General features: G+C 49.2%; 2 protein-coding genes across 2 annotated transcripts in view; one reads left to right on the top strand and one right to left on the bottom strand.

The window, feature by feature from the left end:
* Nucleotides 1-20,267, bottom strand: part of LOC310838004 (uncharacterized protein) — a gene marked incomplete at its 5' end in the record, with an annotated part of 117,012 nt that overhangs the window by 48,144 nt on the left and 48,601 nt on the right. The gene's annotated exons all lie outside the window — the stretch shown is intronic.
* Nucleotides 23-4,587, top strand: LOC310837949 (HLA class II histocompatibility antigen, DR alpha chain-like). The gene is made up of 5 exons (XM_083725209.1): nucleotides 23-960; nucleotides 2,167-2,424; nucleotides 2,757-3,041; nucleotides 3,332-3,473; nucleotides 3,626-4,587. Exons 1-5 carry the CDS (start codon nucleotides 855-857, stop codon nucleotides 3,627-3,629), a joined length of 795 nt encoding a protein of 264 aa, XP_083581335.1. The 5' UTR covers nucleotides 23-854; the 3' UTR covers nucleotides 3,630-4,587.

The raw sequence follows: 20,267 nt of genomic DNA, 5'->3' as shown, positions 1-20,267 counted from the left end.
GAACTCCTGGAAAGAGCATTATCAGGGCTCTCTCGGCTCTCGCTCGACCTGCAAGTTCCTCTTCGCCTTCTCGGCTGCTTCTGAGGTCTCCATTCTTGTTGCGTCGCATGTGAATCAATATATTCCCCAGAAAACCTTGGGGGGGGGGGTTATAAAGCTTAACAAGAATCTGTCAGTTCCATCCAAAACTTTCCTCTGGCAGCAAAAAAGGGAATTTCAGCCTCAGGCTTCAAAACAGGGAGATGCGCTTTTCTTCTGCTGCGTTTTAAGCCGCTAAACTTCGTTCCTTCATGTATCCGGAAAGAGGAAGGAAGTTTCAATGGGGGGATAACTCTCTGCTGAGGGAGGGGGCTCCCCCTCTTGGCCCCCCAGCCTGGATCCCGGGGAGACCTGGCAGCCCCCCAGTAAGGAGTCCCCTCCCCCCAATAAAAGCCCCCTCCAGCCCCCAGCCCCCCTGTGCAAGAAACATCCCTGGCGCTGGTGTCTGAGGAGCCCCATGAAGAAACACCCAGGGGGGAGACGGAGAGGAGCCCCCACAGCCCCTTCCCTGGAGGAGACCCCTCCCCTCTGGGGGAGATCCAGCCCCCCCAAAAAAAACATTCGCTGCCCTTTTCCTGCTGCTGTTTTCGCTCCGTCTCCGGCTGAGGCTCCTGCCTGGGGATGGTCTACCTGGAGACAGGCTGGTCATCGCCAGGGCGCTTTCTCATTGGCCGAGCTGGCAGGGACTTTCCTGCTCCGCCAAAGCCGCCCCCGCCCCACAGCCACTTGGAGGGCGAGCATCCAGGAGGAAGGGGCAAGGGACACTTGGGCTTGAGTCGCCCCTCGCCCGCCTCGGCCCAGGAAGAGCTGCAGAGATGGAGCCCAGGGGAGGAGGAAGAGGAGGAGGAGGAAGAAGAGCCCTTTGCTGCCTCTGGGCGACCCTCCTCCTCGCCCCGCCAAGGGGGGCCGGAGCCCTGAAAGGTCGGGGGGCGCAGAGGGAGGGAGGGGGAGATGCCTGGGGAGGGGGGAGAAAGATTGCGCCCCTGGGCGTTGCTGGTGGGTCTCTTGGGCTAAGGGAGGAGAAGCCCCCTCCCCACGACAGGTGCAGAAGCTACACCCGGGAATGCGGAGGGATGGGGGGGGAAGGAAAGTGGACGCCCCCAAAACACGAGGGAGGGGAGGGAGGATCTGAAGCCTCAGCTAAGCTGGTCCAGGGGTTTATAAAAAAGAGGGGGATACTGGGTGCAAACAGCACCCCCCCCCACCCCACCCACTGCCTTGCTCCAAAGTTCGGGATTTGTGCCTCTAGCCTTTCCTTTTGGGAGGAGGGAAAGGGAGATAAAAGAAGAATTGTTCTTTCTCCTTTATAGACTAGGCTGCCACAGAGACCTGCCTGGTCCGGAAGAAGGAAATTGGGCGCCCCCAAAACACGAGGGAGGGGAGAGAGGATGTGAACCCTCAACTAAGCTGGTCCAGGGGTTAAAAAAAGAGGGGGGAGGACTGGGTGCAAACAGCACCCCACCCCACCCCACCCCACCCACTGCCTTGCTTCGAAGTTCGGGATTTGTGCCTCTAGCCTTCCCTGTTAGGAGGAGGGAAAGGGAGATAAAAGAAGAATTGTTCTCTCTCCTTTATAGACTAGGCTGCCACAGAGACCTGCCTAGTTCAGAAGCCCCAGTGGTCGCCCCCAAAAGGCATCAGCCCCCCACATCCCTAATGCCCCACCCCAAGACAGAGTGGTCTCTCTCCTCCCCAGCAACACAAAAGGGCCAGAAACTTCGGTGGACCCTAAAAGAAATCTCTGAGCAAAACTCTTATAAACTCGGAGGAAATCCTTGTATTCTTGGTTTCACTTTGGGGCAAGAAGCTCAGGGCAGAGTTACATCCTTGCTATATTCACAACAGCCCTGTGAGGAGTCAGGGATTGGTCTCTCAAAGGATTCCTCCAACTTTCGATCGGCCAGAGTCACCCCCCACACAAATGCCCCCCAGGATCACCTTTTGCGGCTGTGATGGCTTGGAAATGAGGGGATTTTAAAGTCTGTGTGTTTGGGAGGAGATGAAGGCCCCCCCGTCTTCTTAGAGAGCCTTCCTGGTGGTGGCCCCATTCCTAGCAATGCGGCAGGTTCTCCCTCATCCTGCTGCGGGGTCCTAAAGCCTCCCTCTCTCTCTCTCCCACCCCTGCAGTGGAGGACACCCTGGTGGAGCTGGACTTCTTCCAGGAGAGCTTCCCTTCTGAGAAGAAGTCCGGGGAGTTCCTGCTGGAGTTTGACAACGAGGAGATCTTGCACGTGGACTGGGAGAAGAAGCAGAACGTCTGGAGGCTGCCGGACTTCCAGCGCTTCACCAGCTTCGAGGTGCAGGGCGCCCTGGCCAACATCGCCGTCATGAAGAACAACATGGAGGTGCTCATGAAGCGAAGCAACCGCACCCGTGCCCTGAACGGTAGGACACGCGAGGGGGGCAGGGGAGAGAGCTGGGGGGCAGGCAGGGGGTGGTCTCTTGGCTTCTGACCCGGAAGACCCTTCAGGACCCCTTTCTGCCTCCCCAGAGGGAACTCTGCTCCAGGGAGCCAGTCCTTGGCTGACGGAGACAGGCTAAAAGGGGAGGGAAACCTGATGGGAGGGGCAGCACTGCACTCTGTACAAGCTCAGAGGCATTCCCAAACCTGAACACCCGGGGCAGAAATACCCACAGCAGCTAATTGCTATGCTTTCCATTTCTAGACTGCTTAAAACGGGTTTTAATCCCCTTTCTTTCTCCATCTCCTTCCTCAGTTGCTCCTTCGGCCACTGTGTACCCGGAAAATGCCGTGGAACTGGGGGACCCCAACGTCCTCATCTGCTTTGTGGACAGGTTCTCCCCCCCAGTGCTGAACGTCACCTGGCTGAAGAACAACGAGGTGGTCTCCGAGGGCGTGGAGGAGACAGACTTCTACCCCAGTGTGGACAACACTTTCCGCAAGTTCTCCTACCTCCCCTTCGTCCCTCAGCAGGGAGACATCTACGTCTGCCAGGTGGAACACTGGGGCATCCCAGAGGGAAAGATGGAGAAGATCTGGGGTAAGCACCGGGCAGGATTGGGCCTTTTCTCTGGGTCTTGAACTCAGAAACCCAGATTCATGGCTTATAAGAAGCAAGTTCTGAAGATCAGAGTAATTTATGCAAGTGAAGTATACTTGCAGTTTTGAATAATTTATTCCTCTTGAGTTAGTTTCTTTCACTTTAACTTAAAAGTGAGCATTAAGGGCTGTGGGGTGGGTGTGTCAGGACTCCTGGGTTCTTTCTTCCGCTGAACACACTCAGAGAAACAGAGCCCCCCCTTAGCCCTGTCCTCTCTCTCTCCATCCCAGTTTCCAAGGCGCCCTCTCCCATCCCGGAGACAATGGAGAACGTGCTGTGTGCCCTGGGCTTGGCCTTTGGCATCCTGGGCATCATCACTGGCACCATCCTTTTCTTCAAGGCCATGAGGATGAACGATCGCAGGGGCTTCATGTGAGTCGAACATGTTTCCCTTCATGGGCTCAGAGACAAATGCAAGGGAAGCCAAAATACACAGCAAAGGGGTGGGGTGGGCCTCATCCTGCCCAGAAGGTGCTCGGCCTCCATACTCCCAGCTCACCATCTCCCTTCTCCTTCCTTTTCAGATAATGGGGGATTCCTTTCCTGACAGCCTCTTCCTTGAACCCTCTCAGCTCAGCTCCTTTGCCAAGAGTCTCTTCTGCTACAAATCAGCTGGAAGGAGTTGCTTCCTCCGTGTGCAGATTATCCTTAGAAGCTTTTCGGATAATATGTTTAACTTTTAAGAACAAAGATGCTTAGCCAGACTTACATTACTTTTCTCCCTTTTATGTTTTCCTTTTAACAAAGAAATTGCTCTGTTTAAATAAATAGGAAAAGTATATGGTTTTCTTACATTTAATGTCTTGCCATGGTGCAACATTTACAGCTCCCTCTCTGCAGGTTCTGAAACTCCCTGGTGCCTTTGCTTCTGGCTGTCTAGTAATTGTGCATTTTATAGAATCATAGAATTGTAGAGTTGGAAGGGACCCTTAGGGTCATCTAGTCCAGCCCCCTGCATTGCAGGAATCTCAACTAAATCATCTCTGATAGAGGGGTTTGTGGTTTGGCTGCAGATCCTCCCCCAAACTCCATGGTTGAGTCAGGATAGTTTTCTGTGGAGTTTTCCTGCTTTGCCCCCGCCTTGCATCTGCATGGCTCAAGGAGACCCCCTGCCAACAGAGTGTCAGGCATACTAATTCCTATCTCCACCCCACTTACCCAAAACCATTCACCTCCCTCTCCAGTTTTTGGAGAGAGCCTTACTCAGTTCCGTGCATTGCACTGCAGGAATACACCCCTCAGGTGTTTCCTTAATCCCAAAGAGGATTCATCCAGCTTGTTGAGGAAGTTTAGTTGCAAAGAGACCCCATACACCTTTCTTGTCCACATAAAGCACATAAAACAGGGTTGTATCTGTCTGTGTGGAGGAAAAGATCCCTTCTTCATCTGCAAAACTTTCCCAATGGCTTCTGTGCAGCCCAATTGCTGTTTTTCATACATGTGCTCATATTTCCAAAAGCAATGAATAAATCTTACAGTTTGTTGATTTGTTTCTAGTGCTGTTTTCTCTGCCTATAAGCTCTGGATATATTTATTATTTCAAAATGAAAAGGTGAACCATTGAGGAAATGGGTAGCACTGCAACCAGAGTGGCTACATTGATCCCTCGTGTCTCTAGGCCCAGATTCTGGGAGATGATAAGAGATCAGGAGACCCAGCGCTGGTGCCTCCTTGCCTTTGCCCTGGTCTGCCTGTCTGTCCCCTGCTGGGAACAGGATGCTGGGGCAGGGGACCCTAATCAGCCTGATGATGCAACAGGACTTCTGATCTTCTTCAAGGCCTGCTGTGGGTTCTATGATGCCCCAAACCATTATCCCACAGGACCCGTGGATTCCCTCTCTGGGGGAACAGATGAGAGGAACAGAACAGCCCCTCCCCCTGTCCTAAAATGCCTCACCAGATCAAAGCACCTGCTCTTCCTGAGACTGGAGTGAGTGATCGGGGGAGGGGTAGAAAATGTGCAGAGCCCCCCCTCCAAATTCAGGGTGGATGAATGAAGGTCTTCTTCCAGGGGCAACAACACTCTAGAGAGGTGTGTGTTTCAGGACATGCAAGGTCAGGATGTGACCCAGTCAGCATGGCCAGACCTCCATCATGAGTTGACTGTGTTGCCTGGAACGTGCCTTAAAACACTCAGGAGGGCTGATCCAGAGGGAAAGGGTTAGGGAGAAAGTGGGGGGGCGGGTGGCCTGACCTTTGCAGGCTGTCTTCCTCCTCCTTCCTCCTTCCTCCCTCTTGCCTATCAAAGGCTCCTTCTGCCCTTCAGCAGCCCAGGACACAGTCAGAGACCAGCCAGTGCTGCACTCGAAGGGGTTTGGCAAGAGCAACGCGTTTCCTGCCCAGCAACCGATGACCAGGCAGCGTCGGGACCTGTGATTGGCTCCCATCAAGCCTCCCCTCCAGGAAAGTCCCCAGAAGGACAACGCCAAAGCCCCCCCCCCCCCAGCAGCAGCAATAGCAACTCTGCTTTACCCCTCCCCCAACCCTCTGTTTTTTTGCTTCAAGGCAGAAGTGGAGATTGTGACATTCGGATTCCCTCGAAACAGGAACTTTTTAAACAAGTGATTAGTTTGTTGGAGCATCTCTGGCTTTAAGACCCGCTTCAAAGAATTATGGAGGCAGGGGGAGTTAAGAGGCTGTTTTCTCCCCACTGTCAATAATCATCCCATGTAAAATGTGAAATTGAACATTCTGATTTAAATGCAAAACTGCAAATGGCAGACTCTTCATGTTCCAACAACAACATTTGCAAGCTGTGAGCTTGTGACAGCCTCTGCATTTTGCATTTTGCTTCAAAGAGGAAGGAGGCAATTTTATCCCAGCACTCTGCCCCCCCCCCCAGTGGGAATTCTCTACGTCTTGTTTTTCTGAAGGAAAAAATGCTTCGAAAAAGGACCAATCAAATAGGTTGTAAGAATGGGTACAGCCGTGGGGGAAGGGTTGGACAGCTGTCCACAATGAATAAAAATAAATAAAAATACAAAGCAAACTGAGGTTCTGCCCCCTAACAAAAGGCCTGCCCCCCCCAAAAAAAACAACAATCATGGCTACGCCCACGGTTGCAGGTTTTCTGTACATGAGCTTCCAGTTCAATAACTGGATTTGCACATTGGCCCAGTTCCTGGTGGTGGCACAAAGGAGCAGCAACACGTGAGGGCAAAGGCTCAGTTTAAGAGTGGAGGAGTCACTTCCACAGAGAGGGGCCTTGGCTGGAGAGAGAGAGAGAGAGAGAGAGAGAGAGGAGGAAACTCTGGGTCAATATCTCTTCGGAATACAAGATGCTCAGGGATGGGCTGCCAGGGGACAATCTGGGCGTGAGAAATGAGGGTTTTGTGGACCCCCAGAGGCACTGAGGCTGTAAACTTCAGATCTATATTCCACAGCTGCTCCCATGGGAGAAAGGGAGAAAGGACTGCTCCACTGTAGCTGCAGCGTCATGTTTTTGCTGCCCTCTCCCCAATGTGAAGCAGAATAACCTCCCTGCAAGCTGGAAACAGGGGCAACGGCTTGGCCTGCAGCCTTTCTCCCTGCTGTGCTAGATTTCTCCTTGCAGGCAGTGCCAGTGTAATTTGCGTGTCCATGCAGCTCCTGCCTGAGGCTGGGAAGGAGGCCTCTTGGTGGAAGAAACAGACCAAGAGGAGGGGGGCAAAGGGGGTCCCTGGACAGGAGGGGCAGGATCCAGGCAGCCTGCTCCCTGGTGACAGAAGCAGGACTTCTGGGCCCATAGCACGTGTCTCCCTCCCCCACCTCTCCCTCCTTCTGCCCCCTTGTTTCTGGCAGCAGAGGAGACGCTGCAGAAAGGTGCTGGGGGGGGAGTTTTGCTTCCCCCCACATGGAGGCCTGGAGCACAGCTCAGCATTCAGGGAAATGAAAGAGGGAAGCTGGCCACGATCCAGGAGACGGAGGTCAACCGGGAGCACAGCAAAACCTCCTCACAGAGAAGTAGCTTCCAGGGCCCCCCCACACACAGCACAGCCCCCCCTTCAGCCAGGTAGCAATGGCTTAAGAGGAATTGCAGTTTTGGGGAAGGACCCCCTTGGGAATGGCTGAGCTGAACGGAATGGGGCTGGGCAAGCCCCATAGCACCCTCTGCTAGAGGAATAGGGGCTCCTTGGCTCAAGGTGGGGGGAGATTTCCTGAGAGAGCAGCCCCCTCCCTCTTGCGTCAGGAGAGCAAAGTGGGTCATCTGTTCCTAAGGCAGGAGGGAGGAGGAAGAGGGGAGAAGGGGCAGAGACCCCTCCAAGTCCTCAAGGCTATGGGGCACAACCCACAGGAGAGGGTGGGGGGTGTTTCAGGTCAGGCAAGGCCAGGATGTGGCCCAGTCAGGCTGGCCAGACCTCCTTCATGAGTCGGCTGTGGGGCAGAGACAGGTCTCTTCAACCTCTCCAGACCCCAGACCCTTTTTCGACCCAAACATGCAGTTCTCCATCTTTATATCTGAGAGGTTTCAGGGCTCCTGTTTCAGCCCCCATGGGATCAGGCTGCGACCCACCAATGGAAGACCAGAACATGTCCCTGCACCCCCAGGGAAGGAGTCACTGCTTTCGGGGGTCTTGATCTGGTGTTTTCCCTCCCCTCCCCATTCCGCCCCTGTTCTATGTGTGCCTTGCAGAAATGCCTCCTTCCAGAAATGAATGCAAGTCGAAAGAGTCGTCTTCCAGCTCTTCCTCCCCCTGGCAAGAGGCTCCAGGAGGGACATGACCCCCCAGAGAGGAGTTTGGGAGAGGCGTCCCATCTGGGGCCAAGGCTTCTGCAGGGACATCACAGGGACGGGCAGACAAGGCCCAGCCTGCTCTGCAATATTATACCTTGCAGCTGTCACGGTTTCTTTAGAAGGGAAAATAGGATCCTTTTTGCAGATCCTCTTTCAGCAAAAGAGCAAACATTCTCCTTGTGAGAAGTCGTTCGTGGAAACAAACAGACAAAGGACTTCAATATAAGGTTAACCCTTTTATTAGTCGCGTTTGCAAAGGCGGACCCTCCGTACCCATGGATACGAAGAGCCCCGTTCAGGCGTAGGCGCAGCAGTTTTATCCCTACAGCTGCCGCCCCTCTCTCAGAGGCTTGGCTTACAATCTACTTATCAGAGTTCAACACATTTCTAATACATTGTCCACTCTACACTAACCACTTCATCTATTATCAGATATGGGCCTACGCCCCTTGGATTTCTTTATCCTGTGTACGCAGCTCATGGGGACTTTCCAGACTGAGTTTGAGGCACACCCTTGCTTGTAATTTTTCTTTTATTTCTTAATCTCACAATCCCCCCTCTTTTTGATACCTTGCCTCAAACTCACATAGCTGCTCCCAGTGATTTCTCTCCTCCTCATCTGTCGGTATGGGTTCGTATCTCATTGCCATTAGTTGAGTGGTTACATGCCGCTGGGCTATTAGGGAGAGTGAGTTGTTAATAGTCTTAACGAAAATGGGCAATACACAGGGGATTAGTACGCATCCAGCGGCTATTAACCCAATTAAAGCTACAATGGCTTGTAATCCAGGTAATTTTGGAAACCATGAGCTGAATAATTCCTTGAAGTTAAGGCCTTCCCATGTTTGCACAGGAACATGCGCTAACTTTATCATTCGGTCAGCTATATCTTTTACTACCCTTCCGCTATCATCTATTTCAATACAGCAATTTGTTAGATTAAATTTTCCACAAACCCCGCCTTCTTTCGCTAATAAATAATCGAGCGCTAATCTGTTTTGCATAATATAGGTACGGCTTTTTGCACTTTCCTTAGCGAGTTTTGTTAAAGCGGCAGCGGTTTCATTAGTTATAATTTCTACTACAGCTTGTAAGCGAATAATACGATTTAATAGATAAATTGGGTCCCTCCCAAAAGATCCCGCTGTTCCATCATTAGCCCAAGTTGCGGGACCATAATATTGAATTATTCTTTCGGGGGGCCACTCATTATCCTGCCATGTCCCTATGTGAATCGCCCTCTTTCTCCTGGGCCCAATTTCTTCATATACAGGCATACCCAGCTTAGCTTTCGTCTCTAAGGGGAGTAAGAAGAAGCTGGGTCGAAGGGTGGTCAATACACAGGACCCTACCCAATTTAGAGGCAGCCTGTTATATGCATACCCCCCACATGCCCAATAAAATCCATCTGGGGTTGTCCATTCCTTCGAGGTGTTTTGGGGGTCCTGGAGAAAGGTCATGTTAATCATGTTAGCTAATGCAGGTGGCCATTCTCTGGTAATGTTATCTGAACTCCACCATTGCTTATCATTCCACTGTCCCACACAAGGGGTATCTCCCACCTTGGTGCTCCCCTCTGTACTTGGCGCGTTCCTGACAAAGCATTCCATTCCCACCAGGCTATTTGATATTTGCCAGACCTCATTGCCTGGATGATGGTATGTGTATTTCTTTTCATTTTTCCAGACCTCAGTATAATTTACCTTGTGAGCCACCCAAGGCCATTGGTCTCCCATGTTTGTCCCTCCACACACGAAACAATTCCTCACAGTTAACTCTTTGGCGATGGTCTCAGCCAAGCTTAAAAACATGTTATGGGCTCTTGAAGGTAGGGGTAAGTTGTTTAACTGCTGTATTTCCTCCTCGAAGCTCTCATATACTGAAATGGGCTTTTTGCTAACTTTTGTGGTATGTATTTTTATGATCAGATACCCATAGGGATCCCTTCCGGTTCCATCTATCCCTAAACCAAAATGAATATATTTGGGGCTAGTGGAAGGACGTTCCTTAGCCCATAAACATACAGGGTTGCATTTCCCTGAAATACAGGCCGTTGAGGCCGCCCCCTTGGTGATGTTGATCCCCTCTGGGCCCCGATATGGGGGTGTCCCTTCCACCTCACCGGTATACCAATAATTTGTCGTCCTAGTGGCCCCTACATTAAAACCGGCAACCTGCTGAGACAGGTACTTATTCTTTTGGAGATAGGATCTCTCCCAGCTTAATGATCCACAGGTGACTCCAGCTTGATTGTTAGGCCCTTGCCCCTTGGCGATGGCAATGCATGCATCAAAGCAGACATGTATCTTCGTTGTGCCCCTGGTGGAGTTATGGGCTATGTATCCCTGCCTAGTTTGTGCTAGGGAAAACATGGACGCTCTCTCTCTTGCTTTATTTGCTGTTCCCCCTTTATATCCATATACATATATACTGGACGTAATGGGTCCCACTGCTAGGGGCTCATAACATTCTGTCTTATTTTCTCTAGTTTTGCATCTAAAATATTGGGTCTGATTATGGACACAGGGATCTAATTTTTTCACACATTCTGGAGCAACGTTGTAATACATTAGAGTTCGTGTAATCATAGTCCCAGTCTTAGTAGTCTGGATGCACTGGTCACAGTTCTGAATTTCTTTGGCCGTGACACCCCTTAACATGATCAACAGGCCAATTCCCATCACTACTTTCTTTACTCCCTCCCTTGTCATTGTCTCTGTCTTAATTGGTCCACTGCTTGCACCACTGTAGGGGTTCTAGTCAGATTACAATGGACCTCTCCTTCTAAGGTGATTGTGCAATATTGGATAATTATGTCCTCTATGCCCCTTCATGGATCACTGCCTTGCCGTGGCGAAGGGGCTTGAAGAACTCAGAGAAGCTATGAACTATGCCGAGCAGGGCACCCAAGATGAACAGGTCATAGTGGAGAGTTTTGACCAAACGTGATCCACCTGGAGGAGGAACCGGCAAGCCACTCCAGTATCCCTGCCAAGAAAACTCCATGGACAAAGTCAACAGGCATATAAAAGATATGACGCTGGAAGATGAGCCCCTCAGGTCGGAAGGCGTCCAACATGCTACTGGGGAAGAGCGGAGGGCAAGTACAAGTAGATCCAGAGCTGATGAAGCGGCTGGGCCAAAGCCGAAAGGACGCTCAGTTGCGGATATGCCTGGAAGCGAAAGGAAAGTCCAATGCTGTAAAGAAAAATATTGCATAGGAACCTGGAATGTAAGAACCATGAACCTGGGTAAGTTGGAGGTGGTCAAAAATGAGATGGCAAGAATAAATATTGACATCCTGGGCATCAGTGAACTAAAATGGACGGGAATGGGTGAATTCAGTTCGGATGACCATCATATCTACTACTGTGGGCAAGAAACCCATAAAAGAAATGGAGTGGCCCTCATAGTCAACAAAAGAGTGGTGAAAGCTGTACTGGGATGCAATCTCAAAAATGATAGAATGATCTCGATACGAATCCAAGGCAGACCTTTTAACATCACAGTAATCCAAGTTTATGCACCAACTACTTGTGCTGAAGAAACTGAAATTGACCAATTCTATGAAGACTTACAAGACCTTATAGAAGTGACACCAAAGAAGGATGTTCTTCTCATTATAGGGGATTGGAATGCTAAAGTAGGGAGTCAAGAGATAAAAGGAACAACTGGCAAGTTTGGCCTTGGAGATCAAAACGAAGCAGGGCAAAGGCTAATAGAGTTCTGTCAAGAGAACAAGCTGGTCATCACAAACACGCTTTTCCAGCAACACAAGAGACGACTCTACACATGGACATCACCAGATGGGCAGCATCGAAATCAGATTGATTATATTCTCTGCAGCCAAAGATGGAGAAGCTCTATACAGTCAGCAAAAACAAGACCTGGAGCTGACTGTGGCTCAGATCATCAGCTTCTTATAGCAAAATTCAAGCTTAAACTGAAGAAAGTAGGAAAAACCACTGGGCCGGTAAGATACAATCTAAGTCAAATCCCTTATGAATACACAGTGGAAGTGAGGAACAGGTTTAAGGATTTAGATTTGGTGGACAGAATGCCTGAAGAACTATGGATGGAGGCTCGTAACATTATACAGGAGGCAGCAACGAAAACCATCCCAATGAAAAGGAAATGCAAGAAAGCAAAGTGGCTGTCCAATGAGGCCTTACAAATAGCGGGGGAGAGAAGGCAAGCAAAATGCGAGGGAGATGGTGAAAGATACAGGAAATTGAATGCAGATTTCCAAAGAATAGCAAGGAGAGACAAGAAGACCTTCTTAAACGAGCAATGCAAAGAAATAGAGGAAAGCAATAGAATGGGAAGAACCAGAGATCTGTTCAAGAAAATTGGAGATATGAAAGGAACATTTCGTACAAAGATTTCCACAATAAAGGACAAAAGTGGAAAGGACCTAACAGAAGCAGAAGACATCAAGAAGAGGTGGCAAGAATACACAGAGGAATTATACCAGAAAGAAATGGATGTCTCGTATACCCCAGGTAGTGTGGTTGCTGACCTTGAGCCAGACATCCTGGAAAGTGAAGTCAAATGGGCCTTAGAAAGCACTGCAAATAACAAGGCCAGTGGAAGTGATGGCATTCCAGCTGAACTATTTAAAATTTTAAAAGATGATGCTGTTAAGGTGCTACACTCAATATGCCAGCAAGTTTGGAAAACTCAGCAGTGGCCAGAGGATTGGAGAAGATCAGTCTACATCCCAATCCCAAAGAAGGGCAGTGCCAAAGAATGCTCCAACTACCGCACAATTGCACTCATTTCACACGCTAGCAAGGTTATGCTTAAAATTCTACAAGGAAGGCTCAAGAAGTATGTGGACCGAGAACTCCCAGAAGTGCAAGCTGGATTTAGAAGAGGCAGAGGAACCAGAGACCAAATTGCAAACATGCGCTGGATTATGGAGAAAGCTAGAGAGTTCCAGAAAGACATCTACTTCTGCTTCATTGACTATGCAAAAGCTTTTGACTGTGTCGACCACGGCAAACTATGGCAAGTTCTTAAAGAAATGGGAGTGCCAGATCACCTCATCTGTCTCCTGAGAAATCTCTATGTGGGACAAGAAGCTACAGTTAGAACTGGATATGGAACAACTGATTGGTTCAAAATTGGGAAAGGAGTACGACAAGGCTGTATTTTGTCTCCCTGCTTATTTAACTTATATGCAGAATTCATCATGCGAAAGGCTGGGCTGGATGAATCCCTAGCCGGAATTAAGATTGCCGGAAGAAATATCAACAACCTCAGATATGCAGATGACACAACCTTGATGGCAGAAAGTGAGGAGGAATTAAAGAACCTTTTAATGAGGGTGAAAGAGGAGAGCGCAAAATATGGCCTGAAGCTCAACATCAAAAAAACGAAGATCATGGCCACTGGTCCCATCACCTCCTGGCAAATAGAAGGGGAAGAAATGGAGGTAGTGAGAGATTTTACTTTCTTGGGCTCAATGATCACTGCAGATGGTGACAGCAGCCACGAAATTAAAAGACGCCTGCTTCTTGGGAGAAGGGCAATGACAGGCCTAGACAGCATCTTGAGAAGTAGAGACATCACCTTGCCAACAAAGGTTCGTATAGTTAAAGCTATGGTTTTCCCAGTAGTGATGTATGGAAGTGAGAGCTGGACCATAAAGAAGGCTGATCGCCGAAGAATTATTGCTTTTGAATTATGGTGCTGGAGGAGACTCTTGAGAGTCCCATGGACTGCAAGAAGATCAAACCTCTCCATACTGAAGGAAATCAACCCTGAGTGCTCACTGGAAGGACAGATTGTGAAGCTGAGGCTCCAGTACTTTGGCCACCTCATGAGAAGAGAAGACTCCCTGGAGAAGACCCCGATGTTGGGAAAGATGGAGGGCACAAGGAGAAGGGGACGGCAGAGGACGAGATGGTTGGATAGTGTTTTCGAGGTTACCAGCATGAGTTTGAGCAAACTGCGGGAGGCAGTGGAGGACAGAGGTGCCTGGCGTTCTCTGGTCCATGGGGTCACGAAGAGTCGGACACGACTAAACGACTAAACAACAACAAATGTCCTCTATGAAGATTATGTTACATAACCTTGTACTGCACGCATAGTACACAACACTCACAATGGGCACAACAACAACATTCATAGAAACACTTGCAATCACAGAATAGGCACATTAAGGTCAGCGTTTGAGTCCTCTCTGGTTCCTGGTTCCCTGATTGATAAGCGTCACCTTTAGTGGGTTGTCTGAATCAACAGATACCCTCCAATCTTGCGGAGCTTTCTTGACTCTATGATAGTGAGTCCACCCGTGCTCTCTGGTCCTTACTGCAGATTCGGTGGTAAGCAGTACCTGGAACGGACCTTCCCAAGCAGGTTGTAGCTTCTCCGCCTTCCACGCTTTTATCAGGACCCGGTCACCAGGCTGAAATGTGTGCTGATGTTCCAACAGTGGAGGACGCTGGACCAAAATGCCACGTCTATGAAGAGATAACAAAGACTGGGAGAGTGACCGCAAATATTTTCTTAGAAACAAATCTTTAAATTCTACCAGGGGCTGACCCAGCTGAGCTAGGTATGGTCTTCCCATCACCAATTCGAAGGGGGAGACTCCCAGGTCCTTTCTTGGTGCTATTCGTATTCTTAACAAAGCCAGGGGAAGGTTTTTCGTCCAGGGTAGCCCATTTTCCAAGTATAATTTAGTTAAGTGTTTTTTAATTTCTGCGTTCGCCCTTTCTACCTTCCCACTGCTTTCAGGATGCCATGGTGTGTGGAGGTCCCATTTAATTCCCAGGGCTGCCATCACTTCTTTTAACACTTTCTGGGTAAAGTGTGTGCCTCTATCTGAATCTATGGCCTCGATTATACCAAACCGGGGAACGATATGTTCTAAAACAGCCTTCGTAACCACTTGCGCCGTCGCCTTCCTGCTAGGGAAAGCCTCTATCCACCCCGTGAGATGATCCTTAAACACCAATAAATATTTTTGCCCCCCCCCTTTCGGGTAGTTCAGTGAAATCTACCTGCATTCTTTGGAAAGGCCATACTGCTAACGGCCTCCCTCCTCTCTCAGTTGTTTTGGCCCTGGTCTTGTTTACTTTTTGACATATCAAACATTTCCAGGCTATGGCATGTGCCATAGGCCACATGTCCTTACTCCAATATAGGGGTCTTACCATATTGATCATTGCTTCCGTCCCGAAGTGCCCACCCTCATGCACCTTTTCTAGGATCCCCATCATTATAGCTTTTGGTATCACCACTTGCCCTGCTGGGGTTTCCCATCCATTATCCCTCTGTTTCCATCCCTCCTTCTCCATATAATCAATTTATTGGGGGGTAAAAACCAGGTTTTCTGTGTCTGCTTTGGTCAAGACAGGTATTTTCAAACTATATTGTTGAACCAGTGCGGCTCTAGGGATGCCCTTGGCGGCTTCCTTCGCTCTCAAATCAGCCCACCTGTTTCCTACTTCTTCGGGACTCGTTCCTTTGGTGTGGGCTGAAATATGAACCACTGCCACCTTTTCTGGTCCAGTAAGGGCATTCAATAGCCTTTCTAACAATGCCATGTGCTCTATTTGCTTTCCATCCGCCTTAATATATCCCCGGTCCTGCCAAGTTCTACCAAAAGTATGTACCACCCCCCATGCGTAGCGGGAGTCTGTCCATATAGTTACCTCTAAGCCCCTTGCCAACTCGAGAGCCCGTGTCAGGGCCATGATTTCACATTTCTGAGCCGACCAGGTTGCCGGCAAAGCCCCGCTTTCGAGAATTTCCCCATCTTCTTTAACTATAGCGTATCCTGATTTTCTCCTCCCTTCTTCAACATAACTAGAACCATCAGTGTACCATCTTTCTCCTTCCACCAGGGGCACTTCTGACAAATCTTCCCGGACTTTTGACATTAATTGTATAGTACTCATACAGTCATGTTCATCTGGCTCCCACTCTTTTCTTTCCCCGATCAGAAACTCAGCTGGATTTAAATTTCGGTCAGTTCCCAGAGTAATATTGGGGCTTGTCCTCAAAATAGTTTCATATTTTACTAAGCGACCGTCCGTCATCCAGGTGGAGGCTGCCCCCGTCATCACAGTAGATATTTGATGTGGGCTATGAACTATTAGGGCCCCTCCAAAAGTCAATTTTCTACTCTCAACCACCAATACAGCCGCTGCTGCCACCGCCTGGATGCAGGTGGGCCATGCCCGTACTACTGGTTCTAAGGTTTTGCTAAGATATGCAACTGGCTGATATCGCCCCCCTCTCTTTTGGGCCAAGACCCCTACAGCAGTCTGGGAACCGATCGTTACATACAAGTGGAACGGTTGCTGAAGATTGGGCAGTGCTAAGACCGGGGCCCCGATTAGTGTCCTTTTTATTTCTTCCCATTTTAATCCATCCTCCTGTTCCCATGTTACCTTTTCGTCCCCAATGAGTTTTTGATTTAAAAATTGAACCAATTTTGCATATTGGTCTATCCACAATCTACAGTATCCCAGTAGTCCTAACATCCTCCTCACGTCTGTTTTATTTCTTGGGGGTTGCAATTCCAAAATTCCCTTAACTCTCTCTGGGTCTAGTTTTCTTGTTCCTCCCTCCAACAGATGCCCTAAATATTTTACTCTCTTTTGCACGAACTGCAGTTTTTCCTTTGACACTTTTACTCCTAATTTTCCCAACCAGTTCAATAATCTTATAGAATCCTGCCTCACTTCTTTTTCTTTTTCTCCTATCAATAACAGATCATCCACATATTGCAACAGACGGTTATGGCTAGTGGGAACGAAGTCAGCCAGCTTCTCTCCTATTGCCTGTCCAAAGAGAAGTGGACTCTCCGTATACCCCTGGGGCAAGACTGTCCATCTGTACTGCTGTTTTCTGCCTGTCTTTGTATCTTCCCATTCAAAAGCAAACAAATCCCGACTCTCAATGTCCAAAGGACATGCCCAGAATGCATCCTTTAGATCTATTACTGTATACCATCGAGTGGAGGGGGGGATACGGCTAAGGAGAGTATACGGGTTGGGTACCACTGGAAAACGGGGAACTACTATATTGTTTACATTTCTCAGATCTTCAACCATCCGATATTTTCCGTCCTTTTTCTGTACCGCTAGGATGGGGGAATTAAAAGGTGACATGGTAGGTTCCAATAGTCCTTGTTTTAATAACCCATCCACCACTGGCTGCAGTCCCATTCTTCCCTTCCGGGTCATAGGGTACTGAGGGGTCCATGACTGGGTGATTCCTGGTTTTACTATGATCTTAATGGGGGCTATATCTAGTTTTCCCACCGTTCCACCACCTGCCCATACTATTGAATCTATTTGTCCTTCATCTTCCTCTCGTAAAAGATACATGGGGGTCCCTAAATCTAAGTCCATTAGTCGGAACCCCAATTCTACCATCAGATCTCTTCCCAACAAATTTATCCCTGATTCGGGTATAAACAATAATGACCCTTTCACTGATCGGTCTCCTCTTGTTATAGTGGTTTCCTCTAACTGTATAACTTCTTTCGCCTTACCGCTTACTCCCACCACTCTCAAATTTGACGTTGTCTTGCGTACCCCAGAAATGGGTGTACAAACGGAAGACTGAGTTGCTCCTGAGTCTACCAGAAAGACCAATGATTTTCTAGAGGGCCCCACACATAAATTCACCAGTGGCTCATTCCGGGCCCTCCGGACTGAGCCGGAGGTTTCCTATTCGTATAAACTAAACAACTCTGCCACTCCAGTGTCCTCCTCCGTCTCCGGTTGTCTTTTCGTCTGACTCCCCCTTCCTACATTGTTTTTCTCCTGAATTTGAGTCCTCGGAGTCCGGCATTCTCGGGCAAAATGGCCAGGTTTGTTACACCTATAGCAAATAACACCGGGGCCCTGAGAATAGTTCCCCCGTCCTCTTCCCCTTCCTCGATACCCTATATATCCCTGCCCTCTGGTGGACTCTTCTTTAAATTGTTTTGGATTTTCCCACGCTTTCTGCAACGTGGCTGCCATCATTTGACATTTCTGCTTGTTTTTGACTGCCTCTCGGTTTACATAAACCTGTTGGGCAGTTCTCACTAGTTCTATGATGGCAGCATCCTGCCAATTCATTTTTTGAAGTTTCTTTTGAATATCTGGCCACGCCTTTGTGACAAACTGCATTTTTAAAAGATTATCAAATGCCGCCGAATCCGGCGCCACCCCCGAATATTTAGTCAAGTGGTCTCTGATTCTCTGTATAAAATCGCCAGGCGATTCCTCTTTCTGTTGGTTGACCTCAAACGCTTTAGTTAGCTTCGTGCTTTGAGGTACAGCTCTTTTAATTCCTTCTAAGATCATTTCTTTCAAGTCCTTCATGTGGGTCCGATGGGTGTCATCATTAATATCCCAATTAGGGTCGGCTATTGGATACTTTACATCCGCCGCGACCGCTCCCTGTTGTGCCTGTTGTCGGGTGTCCCAATAGTTCATAGCCGCCCTCCTGATCATGGCTTTTTCCTCCGGGGTAAACAAATGTCCCAGAATGTACATCAGTTCTGTGTATGTATATAGGTGTGGCCCCAACCACATTTGCAGGAGGTTAGCGACCTCCTGACTATTCTCATGTAATTTTGGCAGAGTCTGTTTCAGTTCTCTAAGTTCTGATGGCTTAATGGGACTGACCACATATACCATGACTGGCTGTCCGTTAGCATTGATACCTCCTGGTGTTTCTCTAAGTGGATAACTCTGGACCGGAGAATCACTATTGACTCCAAATCTAGCGGGACTAAATGGTAAGTTTTCTACGTCCCTCTTTAGTTGGACTAGTTCTCTTTGTAGCCTAGGATAGGGAGGCGGAGCTGATGGGGTACTGAACTCGCCTGTTGATCCTCCCTCCCCTTCCCTACCTAAAACTTTGGTCTCTATCTCTCTCCCTTGTCCCTGACTTCTAACCGGTGCATCTAATGGTATGTAGGGGAGGAGCATCGGTGTGCCAGGTGTTACTGAGGGAGGTTGAACCAAAGGGAGGGGGATCGGTGTGCTCGGTACGACCGGGGGAGGTTGAACCGAGGGAACCGGTTTCTGTTCATCCTCCGACTCGTCCTCCTTAGTCCTCACAGGGAGTTGCTTAAGAGGTGGGGGGTCCGGTCCAAAAAACCGGACGTGAAACCACACTTCCAAATAAGGCTTCTCCCTGTTCCTCTTATTTTCTATAAGGTACTTTTTCAATTGTGTCATCCAATACCTTTCAGTCTCCCCCTCAGGATTCCAGTTGTACATTTTGTCCGACCCTATAGGGTATTTTGGCCAAATCACCCTACAGAAGTTAATCATAGTCACTTTTGACAAACCAACTGTATATTGTCTCATATAATCCTCATTCCATTGTATTAATACTTGCCCTAATGGACTATTAGGGTCTATAGGACCCTTCACATTTATCTCCTTCTGTCTCTTACTCTGACCCTTACCCATGGTTTACAATGTCTCCAACTTCACTTTCTATCACAATCACACGGAATCGCCTGGCCGCTTCCCTCGCGGGATAGACGGAACCGCAAGCTAATCCTCTCGTCAGGGCAGAGCCCTGATCCACACTCACGCGTCCGTATGGAACCTCTCTTTCACTCAAGAGACGAGTCTCTCACCCCCGCCCCGTAACACAGTTTACAAAAATTATCACGTCTACTCACCCAATACAGTCCAGCGCCGCTTCTCGCGACTAGTGAACAGGCGGGCGTCCCCGCTGGGCTCTCGCGGTCCCTGACCGCTAATAATCGAGACTGTCTCTCCCACCTATATTGAGTCCTGTCTTAGCCCTTGTGGATTGCTATGAACAAATCCCGGCCCCGAGCCACTCCGAAAAGACGGAGGGGCGCCTGCCCAGGGTCTGAGTATCGCTCAAGCCACCCGTCAAGGGCCCCACGTTGGGCGCCAGAATTGTGAGAAGTCGTTCGTGGAAACAAACAGACAAAGGACTTCAATATAAGGTTAACCCTTTTATTAGTCGCGTTTGCAAAGGCGGACCCTCCGTACCCATGGATACGAAGAGCCCCGTTCAGGCGTAGGCGCAGCAGTTTTATCCCTACAGCTGCCGCCCCTCTCTCAGAGGCTTGGCTTACAATCTACTTATCAGAGTTCAACACATTTCTAATACATTGTCCACTCTACACTAACCACTTCATCTATTATCAGATATGGGCCTACGCCCCTTGGATTTCTTTATCCTGTGTACGCAGCTCATGGGGACTTTCCAGACTGAGTTTGAGGCACACCCTTGCTTGTAATTTTTCTTTTATTTCTTAATCTCACATCCTGGATCTCAAGGCAGAAGCAAAGGAGAACCTTCAGCCAAGTATCGTGTGGGGAGGGGGGCCAGGGGAGCTGCCAGGGCAAGGCTGTGGGGCAGGAGGCCAGGGCCCCCCTCAGCAGAAAGAGCCGAAGGTCCTGTGAATGTGAGAGGGCCCATTTGCCTTGAAATGGGACCGTTTG

Source organism: Podarcis gaigeae, assembly GCF_964106915.1.
Source record: "Podarcis gaigeae genome assembly, chromosome: 2".
Lineage (NCBI taxonomy): Eukaryota > Metazoa > Chordata > Lepidosauria > Squamata > Lacertidae > Podarcis > Podarcis gaigeae.
This window is presented reverse-complemented; position numbering and strand designations above follow the sequence as displayed.